General features: G+C 44.1%; 1 protein-coding gene and 1 non-coding gene across 5 annotated transcripts; one reads left to right on the top strand and one right to left on the bottom strand.

Annotated features, from left to right (window-relative positions):
• Positions 1 to 1,479: 1,479 nt before the first annotated feature.
• POLDIP3 (DNA polymerase delta interacting protein 3) lies at positions 1,480 to 15,990 on the bottom strand. Of its 4 annotated transcripts, none has more exons than XM_075706592.1 (9): positions 15,888 to 15,990; positions 12,092 to 12,479; positions 9,651 to 9,728; positions 7,715 to 7,810; positions 5,847 to 6,029; positions 4,828 to 4,905; positions 4,072 to 4,201; positions 3,173 to 3,239; positions 1,480 to 2,794 (listed from the first exon to the last, which is right to left on the bottom strand). In XM_075706592.1, the coding sequence occupies exons 1-9, from the start codon at positions 15,944 to 15,946 to the stop codon at positions 2,620 to 2,622; spliced, it is 1,254 nt and encodes a 417-aa protein (XP_075562707.1). In that variant the 5' UTR covers positions 15,947 to 15,990; the 3' UTR covers positions 1,480 to 2,619. The 4 variants fall into 4 exon arrangements, with proteins under 4 accessions (XP_075562707.1, XP_075562708.1, XP_075562710.1 ...); XM_075706593.1 differs by having other exon boundaries at positions 12,083 to 12,479; positions 15,888 to 15,974; XM_075706595.1 differs by lacking the exon at positions 9,651 to 9,728 and having other exon boundaries at positions 15,888 to 15,974.
• Positions 15,991 to 16,304: 314 nt separating this feature from the next.
• LOC142597197 (U12 minor spliceosomal RNA) lies at positions 16,305 to 16,453 on the top strand. The gene has a single exon (XR_012832014.1). It is a non-coding gene; the product is annotated as a U12 minor spliceosomal RNA (small nuclear RNA).
• Positions 16,454 to 27,949: the final 11,496 nt, after the last annotated feature.

Here is a 27,949-nt window from a genome sequence, read left to right as displayed (position 1 = left end):
CTATGAAGTATTAGAAGACTAAAGTAACTTTAGAGAGCTGACTGAGAACAGGAAGAGCAATGCACACCAAGACATTGCTGTAAAACAAATCACGGAGTGGTGTTTCGATAATAGTTGACTTCACTGATTTAAAAAAAATTAAAAAATACTGCCATAGATCACAGAGCTAGAGAACAGAGCAGTAGTTCTTCCAAGGAAGTAAGTTAATGTCATCATAATTTCTCACAGATAACCTAAACACAATGCACAATTTAACAGCAAGTCACAAAGTGCATCTTGCTATTTGGCTTTTGGAATGGACATGAATCTATTAATAATAAAAAAAATGCTTGAATCTCCCCATTCTTTCAGAATAGGCAAGATATGCACTCACAATACATGTGTCTTCACATTTCCACAGCTTTCTATCTAACTAATAATGGAAGTACCCTGCTTCATCTAGAACAGGTATCCTGATTTCACAGCTGTATTTTTTTTTTTTTAATAAAATTACTTTTTAAATTACTAGGCTGTCAATAACAAAGGCCATTCTTTTTCTTTTCTGTGACAACAGAAGGTAGGGACACAAATCGCTCCCACTTAGTATCAACAATCAGCTAATTCTGATGATCCAGATTAAACGGCTTATGAGTATCAATTCTCTCATCCATATACTCCTCTTCCGCTTCATCACTTATCAGGTTTGAAGTTTCTATTCTAAAAGCACACTTGATTAAATGTTTGAACAACTCCACCTATCTTTAGTTGCTTCACAACATCTAAAAAGGCTTAGAATCCACTCTCCGTATAACAAACGTTTATTCAGAAACAGATAATACATTACCTTCTCCAACCCCTAATGTTTCCTCCCCGCCCCCCACCCCCCTTTTTTTTTTTAATAAAACACAGGTGTTTGATGGGCAAACTAAAAAAGGAGAATAGCTGTCTTAGGTCCCTTCCCCTATAAACAACTGCTGTTCACATGAAGCACCCTACCAATAATGGTGGTGTTGGCTTCCAAACCAAAGAGAGTACTCCGGAAAAACAAGTCCTGCCAAGTCCTCAGTTATTTCCATGGCTAAAAGGGATACAGTGAGATAGAGGAATGGTTTGCACGAGCTAGATAGAGCAAAGAGTTAATACAGAACAAGAAAGCAAAAGAAACATAGGGTTGACCACGAAATGGAATCCGGACCTACAACAGTTATGGAGAGTTCATTAAAGTTCAGCAGAGCTGAACAGAACGGATTAGGTTTGTCTCCTAGCTAGAAGGATCAAGTTCAAACCCCAACCAGATTCTGGAAGTGGCTCTTAGCTTTCCTCTCTTGTAACACAATTTGAGCAAATCCAAACGAACGGAGCTACTGGGACTTCCGATACCCACGGCAGTAATGCTGTGCTAACAATGGAAGTATTGGAACCGCCACCTAGCGGCCCGTGGCTCGTCACAGCTGCCTGCTGGCCTGAGTGCACCCTCACTGCTCTGCACCCCACCTGCCCTCCTACGTATGCCTTACAGAGTGCTAACTGCTCTCCTCTCCAAAACCTCTCCCTGAAGCCATGAGGCACAGCAATCGTCCTCCAAATCCATCCATGCGAGCAGCATGCCCGCACAGCAGCCAAACATTGCCCAAATCACATCTATCAAAGTAGTGAGCTCTCAGGTGCAAGAAAAGACTGCTTCCTATACATTAATATCTGAAAAAGGCCTCAGCCCCTTCCTTTTTATAGGAGACTGGGTAAATTAGAAGGTAAGAAGAAGAAATTAATGTCCCTGCATCAGCAGGAGGATGCAATAGTCTAATGGGAGTGAAACACACGAATTTCCTCTAGCTCTGAACCAAGACTGGTTCTTATTTTTCAGTCCAGAAAGAAGAGAGCAACTGAGCCTGAACCTACAGGGCTAATATATTGATTGCACAAATGCCAGAGCCCTTTTTTCCCCCGCCACTTCTCTGCATTACCAGAGTTGAAGCATCCCTCCCATAGCACAATGGGTGGTGCACTTGTTCATATGTCCTTTCTGCCTGATGCCTCCGTTGGCTGGTACACACAGCAGGAAGCTCAGTTTTCCACACTCTTCTCAATGTCACAGCTGCTGAGCAGAAAGATGTCCAACAGACAGAATGAAGTAGTATGCCACTGAATGCATACAAGTCAAAGATGCAAGATGGTGCCTCCCGTATGGAGCCACACCTGACTTTGTACCCAGCACAGCAATTTCGGAAACAATGTGGTGTTCTTGTCTGTTGATAATCAAGGGGATGCACCTTTTAGTTAAAGGTCAGTCAGAAGAAAAGAGAAGGAGATCACCACTCCTTCCCTCAAAGTCTATGTGCACTTTTAATGGCCACTAGAGGCTTTGGAGTAAAGGAGGGAGTTACATGGTATATGCTTGGTAATACATTACTGGCAGAAGGGGGAAGTTATTCTTTTGGAAAAAAAAAAATCATGGAAGAAAACTCCAACTATGAAAACAGAAAGTACACACACAAGAGGAAACACTATTGTACAGTAAGGTAGCGATCATAGAAAACAAAAGATTTCAAGGCAGGCAAACGCAAATAACATCTGCACTCCTGCACTTTTCTCATTCCCCAACTTAAATGAGTTTTCCAGTCCGCTGCTCGCTCGCCCTTCTCAGAGTTTAATTTTGAATTCTGTGGGCTGCACAGAGGCAGAGACCCCTGAGGATTTGAAGAGTGCCTTCAAGATAGTGTCAGGGTCCACCTCAGCTGGGGGATTTGAGGAGGTGCTTGCACTTGACCGGCGTGGCTCCCCTTCCTTCTTCACTGAAGGGGTATCACTCAATCGGCTGGAGGATTAAAAAAAAAAGCAGTATTTAACCTCTCGTTATGAAATAAAATTTAACACTATGTCTGCATTTACTGTTCTTGGTGTTGCCCCCTTCCCAATTTTAGGTAGAGGTTTTAAATATGCTTTCCTCACAAGAAAACTTCCTCATCTCAGACTGGTTTTGAGCCTCAGGGCTGGGAACACTATAGTCAAGCTATATTGCAGTCAGCTCAATGTAGAGTGCCACAGAGAGGAAGAGGAGGAGAACATTCATGGGACAATAATGAGCCAACAGTTTTCCTCCCCTCCCCTCAGGTTCTTCTCAAAACAAAACCTGCAAACCTGTTTGGTTCTTCCCCCCCCCCCCCCCCCCCCCCCCCCGCCAAAGGACACTTACAGCAATATAGGCTGGTCTGAAGTGATGACGTTCCCATTCATATGAAGATTGCATTTCATTGGTTGACCTAAGCAAACACAATAAAAAGTCCTTATATCAGAATCATGGTAAGGCCAGACCCCAGAAATATCACACACTAGTGCAAGCAATAGAGTTCCACATGCTGGGAAAACTGAGAAAGAACAACTGAGCTACTGAAACACTCAGTACAATATGAAGACTCACACTAATTAAGAAATTACATATAGGTACAAAATCCTTTGCAGAGACACAAGAGAATCTCCCATTCTCAGCTGTCTGCTCATCTGACATTCATAACATGTCACTCATCTAGAGAAAAAAAAAGCATCTATTTCCAGCGAAAAATTAACAGCTAACTTCAGCCTGTAACAACCCTGCAGGTGGATCCAGATTATCAATTGCATTGTTCAAAGTTTATGGAGAAGCTGGTATTAATTATTGTACAGGTCTGATTCAAAAATGTCTCTGACTATGCCTTGAGAGTTTTGCAAGTACTAATTTTACTTGTACTTTGCAAACAGTTAGTCTGTAAGCAGCTAAAGCCTTCCTAAGGTATATCTACCTCTCAGCACTGGATTAGAAACAAAAGAAATTTAATCTGGAAGTTTGACCAACAGAATCACCAGGACTCTGCCTCTGCTTTAAGCATTCTCTTTCTAGGAAAACATGGTGGGATTTTTTTTTTAAAATTTCCCTTAAATAAACTGCATATATTCAGCTAGTTACATAGGAGCATATTACATTGTCTAGGTCTTGAACTGATTTTCTGGCATTTCCTCTCTCTTGGTGGCATATGAGATGCTTTTAAACTCTCCACCGAGGTAGAGAAGTCTTTGTTGATTTATCTATCCTAAATGCAACTCTGGCCTCAAACTTACCATCTAAGCACCTGTTGTTATATTTCTTATATGCTGTGATAGCATCTTCTTTCTTCACAAATACTACCTCAGCCACTCCAGGGTGCACCAGCCGGGCTCGCTTCAGAGCGCCACACACACAGAATAACTCCTGAGGGTAGAGAGTTAGTCATAACCGTGGTCGCATCAAAGGTACCATTTCAGCCAAAGACACCAAGTGAGAAAGGCTTAGTTCCTAATTGCACCACCCATCCTGCTTAATAAATACATGGCAGAATCTTGCCACTTATCTTATTTTGCGCTTGCTATGGTATGAGTACTTGGCATCAGTAATACAGGTTGCACAAAGCTTCATACTGCTACCAACACAAGCAGAAAAGTTCAAGGCCAGTACTCTATACTGTTTGTCACACATGAAGACCAGGCTCATTCTCAGTCTGCTGAGAATGGAAGCGCCTAGATAATTTGGATGGGGGCATAAGTTCAAGGACAACACCAAGCATGATTTGGCATGAACTCTTCTAAGTGATGCCAGGTATCTCAGTACACCCTAAAAATGGTATTTTGTCCCAACTTCTTAAGCACGCATTTTTTAAAAAAGTGAACATAAAGCAAACAAAAAAACCTCCCAGGAACTCCCAAAGTTTTTGCAAGGAAAGCAAGCCATGTCATACCCCTCTTCATTGCATTCGCCACAGATCAAATGATTTATCAAAAGAGGTAGGTTAAGGGAAGGAAGTGTCACTCATCCACAGTTAGGCAGTAAGCAACACTCACAACAATGTCCTCCTCTGTGACTCGAGGATGCAGATTGTTTACGGTCATCTTTGTGCCTTCCAAAGGACTGAACGCCAGCTGCCAACACAAACAAATGCATCACAAAAAAGGTCAGAAATGCAGCAGGCAAGACAGCATAGCAGAGAAAGCATTAAAAAAGTCACTAAAGGGATGTCTGGGAAAGTCTGTACACACACAAAGGCAAGAGCTACAGCTAGTAATGGGAAGTATCAATGCTTATCAATGCCCAGCTCATCTGATGGTGAAAAGGAGCCCTTTTTCCATGCTAGTTTCTCTCTGAAGTAACTTTTTAATTCCCAAGTATAACGCTAACTTAATCTCCATACATACACAGTACTCTCTGGTCATGCCCACGCTTTTAAGCGCATGTCTCTGCTGCACTCTACACCAGCCAGCAAACCCCAAAATATGGCTCCAGTCCCTCAAGAGCATGCTGAACTCAACATGCCCGGGAATATCTGGTGCATTACCTGTACCCAACATCAGGCAGTCTGGCAAAGCAATTCCAGGCAGGTTGTCTACAAATTGCCTGAGAGATCTTGTGTGGACAGCAAGAAACTGCATTTGGAAGAATCCTGTTTTCCTCCTTGCTAACAGAAGACAATGTAACTAGTAGCGTTAAAACACTATTCCTAGGGACATGGAAACCTCCAAGGGGTGTCCAAACAACAACTGCCACCTCCCTGTAACATGGATTCCTCCTGGATTCCTCCAGGACCATGTGCTCCCATGCTAGATAAAAAAAGTTGAGAGAAGCAAGATGCACTAATTGAGAATTCCCAGTCTCTCAAATGCTGAAGAAAAGGATGTTTAGAGAGGTTTCAAATTCTTGGGACATGGGTTGCAGTTATCAGACTAATCTTGATGAGAGTCCCAGAAATAATGGTGGAAGGCAGGCAGAAATGAGCTGCTTGCATAACCGACGAACAGCAAGCTTCAGATGTTTCAGAGACTTGAATAAGAGATAAAAGAGCATCTCCCGCTTCCCTGAGGCTCACCTCAACAGGTGCTGGTTCTTTCGGAGGCTCCTCTTTTGTCACTAAGGTCCGGGACATGTTTGTCAAGGCCTTTGTCCGCATAGGAGAGGGAGGTGCAGGTGGAGCTGTGTACGTATCGTTCTGGACCACTTTAGTCAGGGGAACAGTCTTGGACAGAGAGAATTTACTGCCACTCAGCCCAGTCTACAGGAAGAAAGAATAAAGTATCTCAGAGCTGCAGGCTACAAGTCATCCCTACTCTTCAAGCACCAACAGCAGGAGAGCACTACTAGCATGCACTAAGAACTGCATGTCCTTCCTGGTGTCAAAACCACTACAGTGCTGGAGATTTTCAGCTTTGAGACAAAAATCAACTACAGTTTCTGGGCATGTTTATCCCAAAAGAGCACTTCCCTCACTAATGAGCACTTTCTTCAGAAACACCAAGCTAGGGCACGCAAAGACACAGAGCATAACCTTTCTAGTTGGAACTACCTGGGGAGTTTAAAGCCAGAATAAAAATTGTGCTTGGCAGCTGCTGTGAACACTGGAGATAAGACATTTAGTCCTGCAAAAAAAACGTAAGGCTGATTTTAAGGACCACAAATGGCCAGAAGCTCTATTCTGAATACCCACATGAGAAAAATAACATGGGATAATTATTGCACTAAACTGCCTGTGTGATGGTAAGACCACATTAATTTGCTTTCTTAGAACCGCACAATAATTTAGGACAAACCCATGTCCAGCCCTCATGTCTGAAACAGGGCTAGCTTCAAAGACACATCTGGTTGGCTCAGGGCCTCATCCAGTTAAACTCTGGATATCTCCAAGAACAGTGATTTCACAACCTCTCTGGGCCCCTGTGCCAGAGGCTGACCAACACACTGAGAATTGCACAACTCTCCCCCCATATCTAACTACAGTTTCTTTTGCTGCAAGACATTGCTGGTTCATCTTCTCCCTGTTCAATCCTGAAGAGGACCTAGGTTTTGCCTTCTCCATGACCACCTATTAGGCAGTGAAAGCGCATGGACAGATCTCACTACAGCCTTCTCTTCTCAGCCTTAAGAGACACTACTCTCTCACCCTCTCCTCAGCCCCCTAACCACCCTGTTGTACTAGTTCCAGTCTGTCAGCATCTGTCTTGTATCGCAGAGCCCCAAAATAGGCACAGTACTCCAGGTGCATTCTCAAAATGCCAAACAGATGGCAATAATAATCTTCCTTGATTTCCTAGCTATGATATCACTAATACACAATCTACAGTTGGCCTTCATTGCTGCAAGGATGCGCTGCTAACTCATTCTTAGCATATCACCCAGCAGGACCCCCAGGCTCTTTCCTACAAAGCTGCTTTCCAGCCAGTCACTTCTTAGCTTAAGTTGCAGAGGGTTACCCCATCCCAAGAGCAGGACCTCGCATTTGTCTGTGTTGAAATTCCATCTTCTCCAGAGTTATCAGTACTCCCCAACAAGCTGCCAACCAAGATTTTGCATGACAAGAGATTGCCTGCTTTGATGTCCAGCCTCTAGAAGCAGCAGAAAGCTTCCCTTGCTTGCCTGCTCAAACAATAACGAGATAGGTTCAAAGCACTTCCCCAACAAGAAGAAAGTCAAGAGCTAACATGCAGCAACCTGCCAGCAAGGGAGAAAGCACACATTCTGGCTGCAAAAGGCCTGCAAAACCACAGTTAGCCTAAAAGGACTCCATCCCAAAAATAACACTAGAAGCATTGGCACAAAGGGAAGAGTGGGGTAAAGAGCAAACATTTCAGGAGAAGGCATAATTTACATACTTTAAAAGAACATAAGCCCTGTAAAGCTGCAGCCTGTGTGTAAACCCAATGTGAGTATGGCATGGTGGGGACTGTTCAGATAATCCCTTACCGCGTTGTGCAGGAAGCTGTTTGTGGTGGTGATTTTCATCTGTTTGCTACTAAGGGGAGAGACACTTTCATCATCATCTTCCATGTCATACAGACCCTGAAGAGAAGCAAGGTAATAGTTTACAAGCAGGTAGATTTAATCTAGACATCATTTCCAAAATGTTTTCCCCTACCTTCAGCCTTCTTCAAGTAACGAACATGACTACATTGGACTTTACTCCTGTCCTTGCAGCCTGGGGACACAGGACTGAAAGTACGTACACAAGTCCATTTCAAAACACCAGTGTAAAAACTATCAAACTTACTTTCCAGAAATGCCACAGTAAAGCTATTTCCCTAGGTGTACTGAAACCACATATATATTTCTCTAATCCCTAGACCTCATCAGGACTGATGAAACCACATTAATGGAATAAAGCCTCAGTGTCTTACTTTTTAGCACCCTGCTACCTGTAAAGTTAAAACCTGTGCATGCGATTTTTTTATTAATTAGTAGGGTTTTTTTTTTTTAAATTAAGCAGATGCCTGCCAAATACATCTGAACCAAACGTTCCTTTTGAATAGCCTGCTTTCCTCAGCACAGCACATATCCGTCTGGCACTAGAAAACACTGCACTAGGAGGTTTACTGAATGAATAATTAATTAATTTTGTACTTCAACTTAACACTCATAGCCCTGCCTTAAAATACTGAGGCTAACTCCTACACAAATATTTTTTCATAGATTCTAAATAATGTTAAGAAAAAGTCTATACACATATGTCACTGCCCAGAACAAAAGAAGTCACAACTCAAAACAGCTTCCCATTAATTCAGTAGAAAGGGAAAAAAAAAGGTATTAGCAGTGAGAGCTTGCAAAATAAGTGGGTTGTCACAGTCAGCAAGATTCCAGTTTACAAACAGAAAAGTTGTTCCAGTCACAGAAATGCTACGAAGGAAAAAAAGCAAACAGGGATGGTAGAACAAAGGAGAATTGTGCAGAAAAGAACTGGGAAAAACACTAGCCATCAGGACAATGGACTTGAGTTTGAGACAAAGTGAAATGGGTTCAAGGCTTATAGTGATGATGTCAGAATAATGAAGACATTTCCTTTAAGTGAGAACATCTGGGACAGGTGAGGGCAGCAAGTCAATGTAGAGGTAACATACACAAATAGCTAAAGCTACCATAATTGAGGGGGAAAAAACCCCCACCCCAGACCAAACCAGGACATATTGTGAATGACGGTTTTTCCAGTATTTCATATAATACTTTATGTACACACACACACAAAAAAAGTAAGTAATAAAACCATGTAATTCCTCCCTGAAAGCACCCAAGGTGGCAAGGTGGCTGAATGGCTGGGGGCTGTGACAAAGGCCTTTAAAATAGATCCCAGAAGAAACAGCACAAGTTCTAGGGTTTTCCTCAGACAAAGTCTGATTGATAAGGGATATAGCAAATTTGACAGTACATCAGAATACCAGTTAACATCATTCACTATCATGTTTCCAGCAGCGACCCACAGCGGGTATTTCATAGGAAGGTTATACCCTCTCCCAGCTCACTGCAGAATATTTGACCATGTACAATGATATCCATTCTCTGAAGAGGCTGCCAGGATGGTGAATGTGGTGTCACTGAGAAATTTACAGAAAGACATCAGAGCTAAAGATCAGAGTCTCTAGAAGAAAAAAACCATTAGCACATACTGATAAAAATTGGGAATACCTACTTTGCCTTCATATAATGCACAAGGAATCAAGATCAATTAGACTAAATGAAAACCTCAATTACCATGAAACTATCTTAACCACACAAGAATAGGGAGCTAAGCTGTTAAAGAACTTCCAAACACTTTTCTTTCCTACTTAAAGTTTTCTTTGCACCTGCCAATGTTCATGGGCACCTTCCTTCCCACCCCAAAGGTAACAAAGAGCACAGAGCAGGCACACACCTGTTTGTGTGTATGGTTATTCACCACATTGATCCTCATTCCTGCTGGATGAGCATGTCCGGGAACTTGAGCTTTCTGCTACAGTTAGAGGGAAAGAACCAAAGCATTAAACACTACAGTCCACCAGACACCCATTTCAGAAGATCAGAGCTGTTAGTTGATAGCCTGAGACCACTTAAATGAAACTCACTCTCCTGCTCTTGAAACGTATTACCACAATATGCTATTAGATGACATCTATGTTTCCTGCAGTATGTTCAATATGAGCTAGCTTCACTTAATCAAAGAAATTAAAACCTACGGCCACGCAGAGAAACTGGTTCAAATTACTTATGTTTTAGTCCCAGACTAGTGGGAAGGGGAGTTAGCTCTAGCCCCGCCAGCACTGACTAGATCTACATTTCTGCCAATACAAAACCATGAATGGAGTAAATCAGTAAGTAAGCTTCTCTTCTTTCATGCCAAAGATACCTACTCCCATCAAACTCAACAAGTTAGGACACAACGCAATTTAGTTCCGTTCCATTTCAAAGGAGAAGTATATACTGCCCTTTCACACCAGAGCTGGAATAAGCTGTACTGGAATAAAATGATGCACAGGGTAGTGTAGCTGACCCTTCTGCAGCCTGTTATCCTGTGAAACAGGGAAACTACAGCAGTAGTAGTCAGGGAATGTAGCTGTACTAATCAACAACTGAAATCAAGCAGCAACTCTCTCAAAAATGCCCTTTTGTTTTTTGAAAAAGCTGGAAGCTGTCCATTACAGAAAAGAATGGGTCTTCTTACAAAAATACTCCACATGGGCAGTGCAAATCTGAAGGTTTTATTTTCTCTCAACTGTAACTTACACCACAGCACCCTCATGTTTCAATTTGCTAATCAATTAAAAAACAATGGTACCTGTCCTATAGAAACACCAGCAGAGGTATGGAAATTCTTTGGGTTTCAAAGACTTTTTTCCTTCCTTTATGAGAAACAAGACCACAGTACAGGACATTAGAGCCGTGTGCAGCATCTCAGATTAAGATACTTCAGTTTGATTCTGCTCCCACATTTGGGAAGAGAGGAGGGCCATGGGCAATTTGGAATTTTTGTATAAATCTTTCAAAAAAGGATTAAATAATTGCTCATGTGCACTGTTTTGTCTACAGTCTTAATCACTATTATATTCTACAGTATTTTTTCTTGCAATATGTTGTCTAACAAACAGAAAATACTGTAGGTCAAACCAAGTCATACAAAAAAAAATCAGGTCAGAGCAAATTGCTGCTGTACCAATTATTTGGAAACTATTTTAACTCCTAGAAACTTTGTAGAAAATGTTCAACTCCTAATGGCTGATGGTGGTGATTTGGCTTAGAAGGACAGCATGAGTACTAATTACCCTACTAATTAAAGACTACTGAATAGGCTGCTCTATTGCTCTGCGATTAGCCCTTCTTACTGCCACAAGAGTCCTTTCTCTTTCTTAGGTCAGCCTGGCAGGAAAACTGCAGAGTAATGGGAAATTTCCTAGGCTAATTTAAAGAAGATACATGCTCCATGCTCTTGAGCAAAACCCACAGCTGAGCAGAAAGCAGACTCATCTAGGCTTTCAAACTGATGAGAATAGGAGATTTTCTGGGTATATGCAAACACACTGTTGATCTTTGGGAGGAGGAAAATGAAAGAGGTAGGCCAGGAACATCAGTTACATGCTTGTAGATGTGAGGAACAAAACCACTCCTCAAACAACAATCTTGACAGTCTGGAGACTTCTCTTCCACCCACTGTACATAACACACACATGTGTCTCAGAGAAGTTTGCTAAGAATCAAGTTACTGTGCACACAGCAAAGTGAAATTAGAAAACGGTCAAAGCAAATCCGCAGGTTAGGGTGATCAACTGATTATACTGCAATTGAAATAAATCTTGAGCCTCAGCAGGAATGCATCATGTAATCAGGCAACTCCCTGGAAGCCAGGGCTTTCCTGAAAACCAGAAAAGTAGAAATAGAGAAATTGAAGGGCTCATTGAATTTTAGATCTCCTTAGATACAAACATAGCTGTACATTCTAAACTGTTATCCCACCACTAGGACAAACCAGTTATCTAGACAGGACAATCCACCACATCAGACTTGCAAAGAGGGTGGTATAAGAATGACAAAAGATGCATACTTAACCTTTCAAGACAACTACTTTAATGCTGACAGGAGCGCTGCTTTTAGTCTTTATTGGGCTCAAAATTCAAATAAAAATTTAAATGAAAGCTGGGATTCTACAAAAAGCCCCAAGCAGCTGCAAGAACACCCAAAAGGCTCTGAATCCTGCCCTACAAGCTGGACTGTACTGTATCACCACCACTTCTATTGTAAACATGTGGACATATTCATGTATTATCATTTTACTGGAGTGCTGTAGAATAACTGGGGGGCTCAGAGGTGGCTTGCTTGACCTACTTGGATAGTTTTGGTGATTTTCATGGCTGGATTTACTGTCCCCATAGTTGGGCTTATAGCAGCTGGAGCACTCCTTTTTAAGCTGATCTTCTCTCTGGCATCCACCACTTTGGTCACCTTTTCAGGAGCAACACTTTGCTGCTTACGGGAATTCAACATTTCTCGAGCATCCTGCACCTTCCCTTTGATTTTGAACCGAGCGTCTTTTTGAACCAGTTTTTCACGGGCATCTTTAACCCCCAGTTTGTGTCGGGCATCAGTGAGTCCTATCTTCTGTCGGGCATCAAATGTCCGCTGGAAGCTGACAGCTGGCGATGATCTATTTAGAAGATTTTGCTGGATGCCAATGCGAGATCTTACACCTCCAAACACTGGCCTGGTGTTAAGCCTGAGGGGAGGGAAAAAAAAAGTTTCAGACATTATAGGATGCGATACAGTATCAATAAAAGTATTTGTGTTGCTGCAAACAAAAGGTCATTATTACTGCACAGAAATCCACTCAGGTTAGATGTCCAAATACAACAGTAGAGCTCCTAAGCTGTTTTATGCTGGATTTTACTTTCTACATAAACAGCTAAGGAACTGATTTCCAAAATCCATCCTTAAGCTCACATTTACAGCCTTCAGTGAAGAGTCTGACTTCAGCTATGCTAAGTACATGCTATACTTAAACAAAATTCATCAACAACTTGGGTACTTTGGGGAAATCTTTGAAGACAAAGAGGTACAGAAACAGACTTTCTAGCTCTAGGACTGAGCAGGTCTGCTAAAGCATCTTTTGTAATACAATAATATGTCCTGATACAAAGGAAACATGGAACTACACGTGATTTCAAGAATTCTGGGCAGCAAGTTCAGATTTGTTGGAGTGTAGAGGCTTGGATTTTAGCATGTACAAGCACCACCAGTACCAATCTCAGTTCAAAGCCACCAGTTTCAAAGCTGATTAACTGCCAGCAAGAATACTGATCAGTCAAATTACTTTTTAACACCACTGCCTCTTCTTTAATCTACTAACAGGACTGCTGCACTTGATGGCCTTTACTTTTTAAGCACATCATCATGACCACAATACTGAGCACTGAAAGGTAACAGCCCACAGAAAGGACAGCATTTGTACACAAGTATTACAAAGAAGCAGCCCATTATGCAGTGAAAGCTGAAACTAGCTTCTTGTTACAGGTCTGATTCACTTTTTCAAGATCTCCCCTAAGAGGAAACAGCTTGTCTAATTTTTTAATACAGTTCCTCCTTTAAGTATTTTTTAAGGTTTTCTTTGTTTGCATTGGGTTTCCCTCTTTTTTTTAAAGAGATGGCAAAGCGGTAAGAGAAATTTTAAAGTTAAGATACTCAAAAAATACTCTTGCTGTTGGCTTTTTAAAATAAGCTACGCAGGGCTACAGTATTCATCTGCTTTCTGAAATGTGTTGTGCAGTATTACAAAGTCTAAAAGTATATATCTAGAATTTGTTGTAATACTCAAAAAACTACCATCACAATTTCAGATGATGATGCACTTTGAATCCTTCATACAGCATTATATCAGTATTTCCTGATCTAACCCTATAATCTTAACATTATTTAGTCACATATTTTCAGTGGAGAGATCTGTAAAAAGAGATATAAGACAGAACCTCCACTTCTGTCTCTTTCATTCTTGTGTCCAGACAACTAGAAAGCTAGGACTAGGGTCCCATTTTGTTACCTAGCTAAGAATTCTATGGGTGCTCTCTCATACAGCCAAAGAACACTAGCTAGAAGAAACAGGAGTATTATTAAACCATTTATTAAAATATATCCTGAATAATACAGAAGACTAACAGTACCCATAAAGCAACAGCCACAGAACAAGACTTCCCTTGCAATTTGAAAAAGCATTAATTCAGCTATGTTGAAAGCATTCAGTTAGAGTGCTGCAGAAGGGCTTGATGAGTGGTTCTTTTTAATGAGCATAACAGAGGTCAAAGTAAAACCAGAAATATATCTATCAGCATTTAAGCCAGAAGTAGTTAAAACAGTTAATGACATGAACTAATGAAACTGGTTAGGAAACTCCGTACTGAAGATTATACCGTCTCTGAAGACTTGTTTTTATCCTAATAAGCAACTCTCTTCCATAGAGAAATGCTTACCCTATAACAACATTAATTGTTTAAGCATTTTGTGCCACACCACTTGAAATAAAAGGTAATCTCAAACATCTAATTCACTTTGCAGAACTCCAAGTTCTGGCTTGAATATTTGGTGGATTAGTACATTTTATAGGTGAAGATTTTTCTGTTCTTTCATCTAGACTACTGAACAGCATAGATATAATGATTTAAGTTTATTCAGTTTATCCAGCCTTCACAAAGTCAAGTTAGCTACCTCAGAAATCTTATAAAGTGAGCTAAACATAACAAACAAGAGAAATGCAAGGCACAAGAACTCTTACAGTGCTGCAGAGGGATTATTGTTCAGCAAATAAAAGCAGGAAGAATTCCTGGAAGAAATGAGAGTTAAGGAGGGATTTGAAAAAGGAGAAAAGAGGTGCTTAGCACATTAAGCAGCATAAGACTGTTCCAGATACACAGGATAATGTGAATGAAAGTGCAAAGCCAAGGCCTCGTCTAGACTAGGATTTAAATATGCATTTGAATGTTTTGCTAGCATATGCTAGCAGATAACTTTCAAAATATTACTCTAGACATATAAGTGTAGACATTCAGAGTTAAAACATAAAATTCCTCAATGACCATTGTATTAAAAAAAACCCCTAACAAAACAACAAAAAAAAGGAGCACACTTAGCTAACACAGATGGGGAGAAATCCATGGACAAGCTCTTCAGAAGCATCAAGAGACTATGGCAAAAGGGAAGATGAAAAGCTACCAAAGCAGAAGCCAAATAAGAGCTGCCAAGAGCTCCACTAGAGTAAATGGCCCAGCCTACACCGGAGACATCTGCCATACAAAGAAAGAATCCAATCTTGTAGCTAATAGGTAACACGCTCCACATCCACAGAAGCATTTCAAACAATGTCAGGCTATCATTAACTATCCTACAGCGACTACAGTTTCCAAGGGCCAGGCAGCAATTTTGATGAAGCCATTGCAGCCTGAAGCCTCGCCCGTGCGGATGCCGATCAGCTTTGCTACAGTTACGGCTCCCTGTGGCACAACTACACCTCCCACGGCCATCCCACAATGCACCGTGCCGCTCATCAAGGCACCGCTCCTGGGAGCTGCGGGGGGACCGGGCACCCCCCGGGCACTGCCCGACCAAGAGCTGCAGATACGGGGCAGCCCGGATGCTGAGGGGGCTCGGCGGTGGGGGGCGCCGAGGCCCTGCTGATCCCGGCTTGGGGAGCACCACTGGGTTAAGGGGCGGGGAGAAGCAGGAGGTAGCGGGGAAAGCGCAGGTCGGAGGCACTTAGTGAAGCGATGGGCTGTGCCAGGAATCTCGGGAGAAACGAGGAGGGCCGGGGAAGGGAGAGGCGGTGTGTGCGCCTGCCCTACCAGGGCTAAAGCCCGCGGGGCAGCACCAGGCACGGGGGGGGACGAGTGGGGGGACAGACCCCCGCCCCGGCCCCAGCCCGCCCCAGCCCTGAGCGACGGCCACCACCACCAATCTGCATCAACGGCACGGCCCCGCGGACCAACGCCTAAACCAATGGGAAGGCGAGAGCGGGGAACAGGGCCGGGCCGCGCCGAGGCAGGCTGCGGCCCGCAGCCTCCGGAGCGGAACGACCAGAAGGGAGAACAGAGGAACCACCGGAGGCCGCCGGGCCCGGGGCGCTGCCCTCCCGACCGCTTACCTCCCTTTCACCGTCACGCCGCGTTTCCGTATGAGCTCGTCCAGAGAGAGGTCCGCCATGTTGTCGCGGGGCCCAACGATAAGACGCAGCGAGCGAGACCCGGACATGACATCATACCGCTTCCGGTCCTCGCCCCGCCTCCAGAAGTCAGTCAGTCTCCGCCCCCCGGCCCCGCCCGAGTGCGTCCCACAACCCCCAGCGGCGCCGGGCTCCGTCATTTACATACGGTGCGGCCGTGTCCCGTCCCGTTTCGGCCCGCGGCAGCGATTACCGGTGCACAAGGGAAAAAAAACCAGACAGGTGGACAGGGCAACGGGAAATTAACATGTGCACAGTGGGGCGGCTTGGGAAGCTGCTCGCCCTGACCTCCAGAGCTAACGCTTAGGGTTCTCCCTACGGGGCTAGAGAGGGACTGTTATGCCTTAAACTTATGAGTAAGGAAAATAACGACCCGGGGTGACGCCCGGGTCCTCACTGCGAATGTGAGAGGAATTTTTGCGCGGGTACAGGTCGCCCCCGGGTGGCCCGCTTACTTCGCGGGATGCCCGGGTGCTGTGATCTGCCCGACACCCCCCCCAAGTGCCGCCCGTCCCAAGGACAGAACCGGGGCGGCTGGGCGCTGCCCCTCCGCTTGGCGCTAGCCCGCCGGGCGGGGGTGAGCTGCGCCTGCGGGCCTCGGAACGCTGAAAGTGTGCTGCGGGGGGGCGGGGCCGCGCCCCGCTGTTCTGCGTTATAAGGTAGAACTTGATAAAGCTGCTTTAAAGAAGGAAAAAATCTTAACCAGTGTCTCCCCCCAATCTGCTCCGCCCAGTCACTCTAAGCTCGCCTGAGGGTCTTCATGTGGCTTAGAAACGCATCACCCAAACCTTCCTAACGCTTCGTGTCCCCGCAGGAAGCGATTCCTTTTTTATGCTTTTGTGGGAGGAATCAGGCCATTTAAAATCAGTCTAAGAAAAAAAAAACAATTGAGTGAAAAGGCAAAGCCTTCTTGCGCAGGCTCGGGCGGCGGTGAGCTTTCCAGTGCTTTTCCAGCCTTGCCTCCTGCCCTGCCCTGACTCACCGGCTGCGGCACCTGTACCTGCAGGACGGTGACTGGGTTTCACCACGGGCCCGGCTGCTGCTGGGCCTCCCTCAAAACGCCCTTTGCGGCACAGCGTACCCCAGGGCCCTGCAGCGCCAGGGCTTCTTCCTGTCCTTGGAAGACGCATCGCCAAAACGCAGAGTTTTGCTTCTGCCCGCAGCTCTGTCTCTGCCCCGGCGGCTGTCAGGAGGATCACCTGTGTGGTTCCCCTCCGCGCCCTCACCGTTCGCTTCCTACCATCTCCCCACCACAACACCCTGAGCTGCGGTGACCCTGAGGCATCCCAGCGTGTGCAGCAGCGTCCGCCGCGTTGCTGTGGAGCTGCCAGCCCGTGCGTGCTCTGGTGCAAGATCCACAGGGAAGGTCCTGGGAGGAAGCTCTTGGACTTGAGCAGAGCGGGAGCTGCCCGCGAGGGCTGGGGACAAATGCAGAGGAGACAGGCGCAGCTGAGGTGGCCGCTGGCAGCCACACGAGCTCAGGATCCCACAGCACAGATTTTCTCTCAGGAACGTTTCAAGCCTTCGTGAGCCTGCAGTCATACCAGCAGCGATGCCAGGTCACTGCTTAGCTGTCCACTGGTGCTTGATCCGGATCAAGGGTGGCACATGACCGCATCGCTATCAGATGAGGGCACACAATAAGAAGTTCATGCCCTTTTTATGCTTTTGTGCTGCCTTTCTGCAGCTGTTGAGCTAGTTGATCAAACTGAGCTGGCAGGGTGGATGATGTGTGACAACTGTAAAGCCTACTGTTGCAAAACTAACAGGCAGCATTTCTTTGAGCAAATTTGTATGAATGTAAGAGCAGCCCAAGTGGTTGCAGACTAGAGGGCCATCTACCCAGTACCCTGTTTCCAGCCTGCAAGGAACCCCAATGGAGGTCTCTTCCAGACGCCCACTGACCTCAGTGATATTTGTGCAGGCACAATAGCCTTTGACAAGGAGTACAACACGTCCACTCCACGCTGCATGGTGAACCATGCCCTCCTGTTCATTATGTTTCCACGAGCCTGGAGCCCGGTTCTTGCAACTGAAGGCAGAGAGTGCACGTGTAGCTCCTACCCACCCTCTCTTCCACCTGTGATCCCCTAAGTCATCTTGTCCCAAAGATGGGTTCTTTTACCCGGTGTGCAAGAACCAATTCACACACTGAGATGAGATATTTGCTTTATTTCATTTCTGCGCAGAGATGGGTGCTAGGTGGTAATTCCACAAAGCTAGCACACCCCCTTATCCTGGCATCACATATTTATACGGTTAAACAAAGTCCCTAAGCCCACTGTTAACACCTACTTGTTAGTCATTGGTTATTTCTACTTTCGCTTTGATTTAAAGACATAGCTCCCTTTAAAATCATTATGCATGCTTGGTGGGTAGGGGTCTCCCTTTGGAGGTGGGCAGGTCTTCCAACAGAGGTGTGGTTTTCATAGTATAATTAGCTAGTTCACTTAGGGGACACCAATTAGTGGATCTTGCTGACTAGTAGAGGGAAGTTTTGACGCTCAAGGATATGTTTGTGGTTTTAGAGATCTCTTTACCTTCTGCTCCTCCTTGTAGATATCCTGGTGCCTATTAGCGTGAGTAGATTCCTTCCTAAGGTAAACAATGTCACCATAACCTCAGACAATCCATCATCGGTCTACTCTCCAGTGAAGAGTCCAGGCCTGCTCACCCATTCCTTCCATGAAGCTCCCTTCCCTCTGCAGGCACCTCCCTTTCCCACACGGAAGCCTCAGTGGGAGGCTGGTTAGAGGGCATGAACCGTGCTGTTGTGGGAAGGAAGGGTTTAAACCTCAGGAACTTCCATTCCCTCTGTTTACGATTGTTTTACTCTTTCTGTGAGACACAACAAGCTGCAGCTCAGCTTTCATGGGTCAGGTCCAGGCCTCTGCTTCCCTCCTCCTGGCTGGGACAGGAGGGAAGGTGCAAGCAGCAGCGACGAGACCTCCCTGAGTGCAGCGGGTCCCTGCAAAGGGGTCCTTGTCCAAATGTGCTGGGAAACTTTCAGGCCTGCCCTTGCTTTTTCAGAGGTGGATTTCTTGAGCGTGTCTCCCTCGTCAGCTGAGACCCAAAGCATGGAAGTCAGAACAGAGGAGACCATTTCCCTGTCTCATACCAATTTCCTTTTTAAAATATTAATTAGGAAATTACGTGAAGGATGTCATAATAACCTTGGGGTAGCACATGCTACACCATCTGAGTTACAATGGTACCCCCATTAAGTCTGACAGAGGCACATGAAGCAGCTAAAAGCAGAATGACATGCCCAGAGAAAATATCTGATAAGTTGCCATGGAGCAAGACCACATCATTACTCAGTCCAGATAAAATCCATCCATCATGATGACCGACCGCAGTGTTAGATGTGTTTCCTTGCTCTTCAAAGGACAGAAACCTGCATGCCCTGTGTGTCAGAAGCCAACCTTTCTAGCCAACTTCAGTTAGGAAAGCTCCTAACCATCTAAGCTGTTAGAAACCTTAATTCTTCTCCATTAATTATAACAAAACTATTAAAAATTTAGTATGTAGTCAGTATGCTCCCCCTTGATTGCATTAATACCATCACCATAATCATTACCTTGACACAGAAACATTTTCTATGAAAACAATTAAATGATTTTGTAATTAAACTCAAGGGGGAATTAGCTGCGATAGGGGTAATTTTTCTATGTCAGGTTTTGTACACTGAAGTAGAATCCTAATAATTACAATAGAAGTCTCCTGACTTATTATATATTCCTTTTTTGTTCAGATCAAAGATATAGAGACATTAACATTTTTGAAGGTTATACCAGAAATGTTGGTTAATGTGAGTTCTGTTTGAGTTGCATTTCTTGTTTATGTCTATAAACTGAGATTTTTGTTACTCTGTTAATTATTTATTAAGTTGCATATTTCCTAGCAGGAACAGATTTCATTTTTTAAAATAAGACCAGAAAAAGAAAAAGGACCAAATTTGCGATTTAGCTTGGACTTAAACAAACATTTGCAGAAATGACGGGATATTCTTGTGGTAGTAAAAGTTTAAATTATTAGCAAATACGCAGGACTGGACATCTTTTCTTCTAATTTCTTCACTGCAGCACTTCAGATACTTGTGTTGGATGTAACCTAGAACAGGACCTGTTGTGGTGGTGTTCCTTTTTGTCCAGGTTAGATGGGGGTGTTGCAGTGGGAAAGGCCAATTCTTGGAGCCTGGGTGTTGGCTGCCTGGGCGTTCACTTGTCCTGCCCGGACAGAGGAGGCACGCGCTCACTTCCTTCTAAGCCTCCCGTGCATCCGACAGCCAGTTGTTATAATGCATTTGTCCTGGCATCAAACACTGGCACTGCCACTGTAAGCCTCTCACTAAGTATTTTAAAATTCTGAGCTTTCTTACTGCTTAATCTTATATATTTCAAAATTATGTGGTGAGTTACTTGACACATCTATTCAAAGGAAAGCTAGTTTTGCTTTTTAGTGTTGTTCTTTTACTTTCAATTTCATGACATTTCTGCAACAGGCAACCCTTTTGATTTCTTTAGTAACATTCAGACTTTGCTCTTTTTGAGCTGAATACAATTTTCCTTTTAGCCCAGATTTTGAATCCTTTGTGGGTGGGCTGCAGGACTGTTAGGAAACAGAATGAGGTTCCCAAATGAGCTTGGCAAAATGAAGAACTGTCTGAGAAGCTAAGGTGCTCCTCAGGACAGCTGTAAAAGGGTGTGTCCGGAATCTCGGTTGCACTGGTTTGTCCGAGAAGAGGAATTTCTGCATGGAGATACCTCCCATAACACAGATACCCTCCACCCATTTAATTTTTCAGAAGCTGGGAAAAGACGATATTTATTCTTGATAACCTGTTGGTTATTGGTTGTGTGTTGTTTAAATCATAGCAGTTCATTTTTTTTTTTGGTGAATGCTTATTCTACAATCTAGTCGTAGATGGGACCTTTTTCACATTACAGTAGTTCCCTGGCCGTAATTGCAGGGCTTTTTCACTTAATGGTGTTTGTGCCCTCTTAGTTCTTTCCAGCTACCAGCACCTGCTGGCAATGCCTGCAGCAGCTCCTCACCAAGTGGGAAGCATCTCACTGGTCTGCCATGAATTCCCTGAATAGACGCATGCTCAGGTACACTAACCACATGTGCTGCCTGCCTCTAGATAAGTACAAGTTCTCTTGCCAACCAGAATTATCTTTCTTCTTTTGGTTGATATTTGCCCACTCAAGTCTATTTTTTATTAATATTAGACTCCATGACTGACATGGACTTACACTTCAGGCTTGAAAGCACAGCCTTGATTCACAACTGAAGTGGAAGCAAAGAATAGGAATTAAGCAATAAGTTGTTTAGGATGTTAGAAATGTTTAGGAAAATTGGCTCCTGCCCCACATAGGTGTCCTCAGAGTATATGGTCAAGAATGTCATCCAAACAAATCTGAAAAGAGGAGTCCTCTTCAGGTCCTAAACCACTGTTGCCTCTGCTTTGCCAGTGTGTGTCGGTGGCATCCTAAATCAAGGAATCACTCAGGAATAAAAGCTTGCGGTCTAGTGGTTTCCATGCATGTGGAATTTGAATCGCACCAGTGTTTTGCGTATGTATTTAGCATATTTTCTGCACTGTTCAATTCTAGCTAGATAAATAGTGCTTGGTAAATATGTGAGTTGTCAAATGCCAGTTAAATTTGTCAAATAATTCATTACCATAGGTACTGCTCTGAAACACAGCTAACCCTAACATAAAATAGCATACGTTCATCAACGTTATGCTGTTGAAATTGTTGCTCTTTTAGTCCTTTAAAAGAGTAGATAATGAGAGCTGACAAACTATGCATTTTTCACCCAGTTTATCGTTTTGATCCTTTGGTTTGTGTGCGTTTGGGTGGGGGAGGCAAAGGGGAGAAAAGAAATGTCAATCCATTCGCTTCTCTTGCTTATGGGTGAACAGTCTCCCAGTCTGTTGTCCTGTGTTGTGAGAATTTGGTTCCAGTATCCCAAGACAAGCCCTTGTAGAAAACTAAACTGCTTGAAACATCTCAGCTTCAGCTAGGAAAGATCTCAGCATTGCTCCTCAGGTCAGTTGCCCAGTTGTTCTTTCAAAATTGCCCATGTTGTTGAGTGAGCTGAATTCTCACAGGAGTCTGTCATGAGGGATAACAAATTTCTAAGGAAACTTTTTGGTGAAATAGCTGCTATTTGCCTTCCTAGGTACCCTTCTGGAAAATGAGCATGTGAGATGTATCTCCATGCACTTAACCAGAGTCGGGTCATCACTTTCAAAAGTGAAAAACCTCCTAAAGAAAAGTCAGTGATATAATACAAGTATTAATTATGTGTTGTTGCAAGATCTGGGAGAATACAGAGGTGCTTGGATAGCTGTCGTGGTGACTGTGTCTGGGGTGGGGCTTTCTCTCTCTGAGGGGAAAGCACAGTGGTGGGGCTGGAGCTTCTGCTGTGTCTATGAAGCATTTGCTCTGGGATAACTAAGGGAGGACGTCTGTCTTACAGGACCTGTAGGCTTCATTATGATCAAATTGACTTTTTACACCAAAAAAAAAAAAAAATCTGAGACCCTAAGGGCACTATTAACAGCACTGACCAGGTATTTCTAATGATCTAATCACAAGGTGGGCTTGCTCCTTCTTCCAAGAGCTGAGCCTCCTGTGTGCTGGTCCCATTGCTTTCTTGCAATGGGCAGGAGACTTGCTCAGAGCCAAAACATGTGTTTGCATTTTCTCTCTCCTTGTATCCAAACCCTTGAACCCTGGTCCTTTGCAGCTGTTAGAAAGTAAGAGACTGAGCAATAAGAGACAAATCCCCTGGCTCACTGAACCACCCGTTCTCTCACCAGAGCTTCCTTCCTGTGTGAAATAAATTAAAGTACGTCACAGGGAGAGAAAAGGTCAAAACATAGCTAACAGCTAAGCAGATATTCATGGATTATAACTGCTGGCATACTTATCCTCTCGCAGAAGATATCTTACCCTCCAGAAATTGGGGCTCTTTGAGTTATGGAGCAACAGATGCCAGCTATGCACAAGGTTGAGACCTCAGGGGTTGTCTGTGTGTCTTCCAAATTACTTAGCTAATACAGTGTAAGATCAATTCACCAGCAGCACTGAGGGTCACTGAAGTATTGGGATGTTGCTGCATGGGAGCATGGGAGGTAAAGAGCAGGATCAGAGATTCTCAGAGTTGGAATAGTGACAGACTTGTGCAGGAGAGGCAGAAGAAGCCAAATGCAGGATAATTCCCATTTACCCGTCCCAGCTGGCCTTGCAGTTTACTAGCAAAAAGTGAAATAAAAACAGTGTAAAGTGAATAACTAGGTCTGTACAGTGGCCTGAAGAGAGAGCTCTCAGGAACACCCCAAAAGCTAGGGGAGGCCACAGCCCGCTGCATTGTTTATGCTATTCTTCAGTATTATGGCTCAGCGGTATAGTCTAACCTTTACCTCTCTCACTTCAGTGAGGATACTAGAAAAACTGGTTTTTTAGAAAAGTTATAGTGTTGGGCGACAGAAGTGGAGCATTGAGTGTGCTGCTGCTGTTTCAATCAATGTCTCTACCAGGATATGAGTGATATTTTTACAGTGGAATGTATAGAATAGCCCTTTGGTCAGTTTGGATCAACTGTTCTGGCTGTGCCCCCTCCCAGTTTCTTGTGCACCTGGCAGAGCATGGGAAGCTGAAAAAGTCCTTGACTAGTATAAGCAGTACTTAGCAACAACTAAATAATCAGTGTGTTATCAACATTATTCTCAAACTAAATCCAAACCACAGCACTACACCAGCTACTAGGAAGAAAATTAACTCTATCCCATCTGAAACCAGGACAGATGATAGTGTAACACAGAGGAATCCTTTTCAGATACCAGGTGGAGGATCTAACCCACTTGGCTATGTGAATTCATTTATATGGAGCTCTTGTCTTGCAGGAGATGTTGTCTTTGGCAGGGATGAGCAAACTTAGACTCCCATTGTTTGCCATCCATCTGCGAGATGTGAGGTGTAAAAATAGGGGTAGACTTGCCCCCCTTCTTCTGGATGAAGAATCTATGATCATGGGAAAGGGTACCAGGGTCTCCACTGAGATTTGAACAAAGTCCAGGTCAGAACTGTCTTAGCTTGGTTTACATAGCAAATGAGACCAAGTGAGGGGAAGGCTCTTGCATGGTTGTTTTGACTGATGAAAAGGGAGGGGAGGAAGGGGAAGATGTGGTGGGAAGTACAATAGACTCTAAGGCCATGGAAGAGTGTGCTTGTCCCCAAAAAGTACAGGGTGGAAGAAGCTATGGGAGAACAACATTTCAGCAGTAGCAGTAGTATTTCTCCAAGTCTCTTAATGATGGTACAGAGCCAAAGAAGGAAGAGAAGACAACTCTGGGTTATTTCATGATTGCATCCTGTACAACATGAAGGAAGGCAGGATGTATCTGTGTGACTCAACCTGTTCTTCAGGGACACACTTGGTTGGCAGAGGCTTCAGGCTATCTCAAGACAGCCACAACCATTATCCCTGCCCCCAGCGACCTTTCTAGAACAATGGAGTTTTGTTGACTTTTCCAAAGTGCTTAGACTCAGCTGGGACATTTGATACTCAAAACCCGCATCTTGCTTTGCTGGTAGGAGTGATTTAAGGAATGCAACCCAAACCACATGTGTGGCCTAACTCACCACACCGGTGCACTGCATGTTCAGCCCGGGTGAAATCTCACCCTCAAACATCAAGAACTGGGAAAAGACGTGTTGAATGAATCACGGGCTAGATGTTGTCCTTTGCAGCAGGAAATGTGAGAGTCTGGCAGCAGGGAAATTTCACGCACAGAGATACTTTGTGACAATCAGTGGACCTTTGTTGCTAATGGATGAAGTACCTGATCTGTTGTGAGTGATTAAAAATCCTATAGCCGTGCAGGAACGAGGTAGCTCATTCACTGTTTCAGGGTTACTGCACTCTAGGCCAAATTACACCTTTTGCAGGGAGGGGGAGACTGTTGCTCCTTTGAGATCAGCTGAGCATATGTAGCAGGGAAAAGATGTTTCAGCAGTACCTCAGAGCCCAAGTCTGCTGGATTCTGTTAAGTGCTGTATAGACAGAGGAAAAAGTCTGCTCCTGATGTTGAGAGAGACTAGGAAGTGTGTGTGAAGCCTACTAAAAAGGATGCAGCAGTGCTTGTAGCCTTCTGAAGGGTCTTAAATCAGCCTTTGAAATATAAAGCTTTGTAACTTGACTGTTTTAGCCTAAAGCCAGCAAAAAAAAAGATGTTAAGGGAAGAAAAAATTAAAGGAAAGGACCATACATGAGAAGCTGCAGAAGCGATGAGCTTCAGACATAAGACTGATCCACAGAACAGGACCAGATTGACTCAAGGAGCCACAGGGCCTTAAAAATTAGGCTAGCAAAATTTCTAAGCAGGTAACAAACAGGGCATGGCAGCTTGCCATGTATATACTATTACACCTATATAATCACGTGGCATTTGGCTCAGGGTCATGCTGAAGCTCCTGCTTGCTGGTACTGGACAACTTCCCTGTCATTGACCTTCTAAAGCCTAGACAACATGAAGTGTTAATGCACTGCCCACCTTAGTCTGCAACACCTTACAAGGTATGAACTAACTACTGTGGTTCTTTCTTTTTGTGAAAGTTGTAGGAAATATGGTGCTTATGTAATTTTAATTCACCCACTTCATTCCATAATAAGTATTTCCAGTAAAGGCCTTTTACAGTCAGTTTCTCAGAATACTCTGGTTTTCTAAAAGCCAATTTTCTTGCACATACCTGGATCCCAGCTCATGTTGTCAGTGACTTGCAACATGCTCACAGAATAGTGGACTCCTGAGAGAAACAGAACAATTTGCTTGCAGAGAGCTGCACAGAAATTTGCCTTTCTTTCTGGAAGCCCTTGAGAAAATGCCAGGGAGTTTGTGCAGCCAAGGAAACTGTTGGGCTAGAAAGCAGAACTGGAGGAAAGGACTCAGCAGGCACACAGCAGGATTTCCAGTCTTTTTTATTTGCAAATCTCAACATTCTCACTGAATATTTTGTCATGCAAGCACATAAGCATGTATTTGCCTCACTGCATTCCCCCTTACGCTGTGAAATACAACTTTAGAGCACTTTGATCAAGAGCTGCGGCAGGTATGTAGCTGAAGGGCTATGGAGCAGTAAATTGTACAGATGTGGGAAAGCGGCTGAGTACTAACAGGCAGGTGGCATTTGTGTGGACACAAGTAGCCTTTTGGCATGTAAGAGTGGGCCTCAGTGCCTGTGTCTGGTTACACATACCCATCTTCTGAGAGTTCGTCGCAGCCTTTGTGAGCCTTGTCTTTTAATGCCTTGCTCTCTTTCTCAGCTAAGTGCATTTTTACCCAAGAAGGATGCCTGTTTCCCAACAGGCCATCTTCATCCTCACTGCTTATTCATTAGCAGAAAGCATGAGCCTGCAGTTTGTGTACCTGCTATAGATGCAGGGGAGGGCAGTGATACTACTGCTGTTAAGCGTCCCACAAAGCGTTGGTCCTACCACATGCTGTTGGTGAGGAGGCAAGTGCCTCCACAGGGTGGCTGAGATTCCCTTTGTTATCTGACAATGTCATAAACATCTGTGAAGAGCAGGTAAGGTAGGCTACAAACACAGATTCTCTTACCACACAAGTGCTGTTTAGAAACAGCAAGGAACAAATGTTACATAAAATGTATGCATGCTGCTGAGGCAAACTTCTTCCATTTTTAATATGTGTTTGTAAATAATGATTTATCCTAGGTGTTCCAAGCCAGGAGCATCTAACTCCCTCTGAAAAGCAGGCACCTCATGGGAGGAAAAAAAAGAGGCACATTGTGCAGCAGCTGTTGCATCTTCTTGTGGTCGTATAAATAAGTAGCCTGACTCTGAAGTTGTGCTGCTTTTATCCCAGACTACACCTTTCACAATGACTTGTCCGCCACATTTCATTAAGGGCCACAGGAATGCTGGTTTTCTCCAGTGCTCCATGTCTTTCTTGTCCACGTGCTCTGAAGATTGCATTGAGATTTCCTGTAGGTTCCACACAGCTTTAACTGGTGGGTTTTGAAGCAGCAGCAAGCAATAGATTTTGCAGCACTGCAGCATGAACTGTTTTTCAATGGCACTTTTTGGGTCAATGCCAGCTTTCTGAAAATCAAGTGAGAAGAGTTTTCAAAGCTTTGTAATGTTACATTGATGTAATGTTACATTGCCTCCCTGCTCTCATTCTGTGCAGCTGCTCCACATGAACTAAGCATTGAAGAACTTCGTTTGTCAAAGCTGATGGTACCTTTTGAGTGGGACAGGCAGGGGTCTCAGGGTCACTTTAAAGGTTCTTTTGTTTACTAAGTCCTGGCTTCTGGACAGTTCCAGCATCCAGCAACTGTCTCTATTTCCTCACAGAGAGATCATAGAGAGATCTGCAAAGAGCTTGATAAAGCTGAGCTTTCGGAAAAGCCCAGCAAACCGCAAAAGGAGGAAGCTGCTCTTTGGAAGCTTCATATATATATACATATATATATACACACACATATACATTTCCCAGAAAAAAACCACTAGACTATAGTCCATTTAGATAGCAAGTATCAGGGCCCTGTGCATACCAACAGTCTCTGCAAGCTTTGTCCTGCCTCCCCAGGGATTTGGCTGCTTGTGTTCAGGGACATCTCTGATATAGCATGGCCATATAACCTTGGATTCGACTGCTGCGAAAACAGCGAAGCTGGCAGAAAGGATGGTGTGAGAAGGAGTTATGAGAAGCCTCATTTACACCCACAGTCCGTCCACCACTTGGCCCGGGAGCTGATTCAAGCTCAGTGGTGGCTCGTTGCTTGCCTGCGCTGTGATGTTGGTTGGAATGCCTGTGCCCAGCCTTGCTGACCCTGACCCACAGACTGACTTCCCAGCTCGGTCTTGACCTGCCTGGTCACTATGGGTTTGCTTGGGGATCACTGGTCTGTGGCTGACCCTGATGACCACCACTGGCCCTGGTA

Source organism: Pelecanus crispus, chromosome 1 (genome assembly GCF_030463565.1).
Source record: "Pelecanus crispus isolate bPelCri1 chromosome 1, bPelCri1.pri, whole genome shotgun sequence".
Lineage (NCBI taxonomy): Eukaryota > Metazoa > Chordata > Aves > Pelecaniformes > Pelecanidae > Pelecanus > Pelecanus crispus.
This window is presented reverse-complemented; position numbering and strand designations above follow the sequence as displayed.

What these genes read in the sequence shown, in the direction of transcription:
- POLDIP3 (XM_075706593.1), bottom strand. Translation starts at nt 15,946, where the DNA reads ATGGCGGACCTCTCTCTGGACGAGCTCATACGGAAACGCGGCGTGACG. An exon ending in ACAGCTTCCTGCACAACGCG is followed by an intron (nt 6,030 to 7,714) that starts GTAAGGGATTAT and finishes TTCTTCCTGTAG; the next exon opens with ACTGGGCTGAGTGGCAGTAA. An exon ending in TCACAGAGGAGGACATTGTT is followed by an intron (nt 4,202 to 4,827) that starts GTGAGTGTTGCT and finishes CTCTACCCTCAG; the next exon opens with GAGTTATTCTGTGTGTGTGG.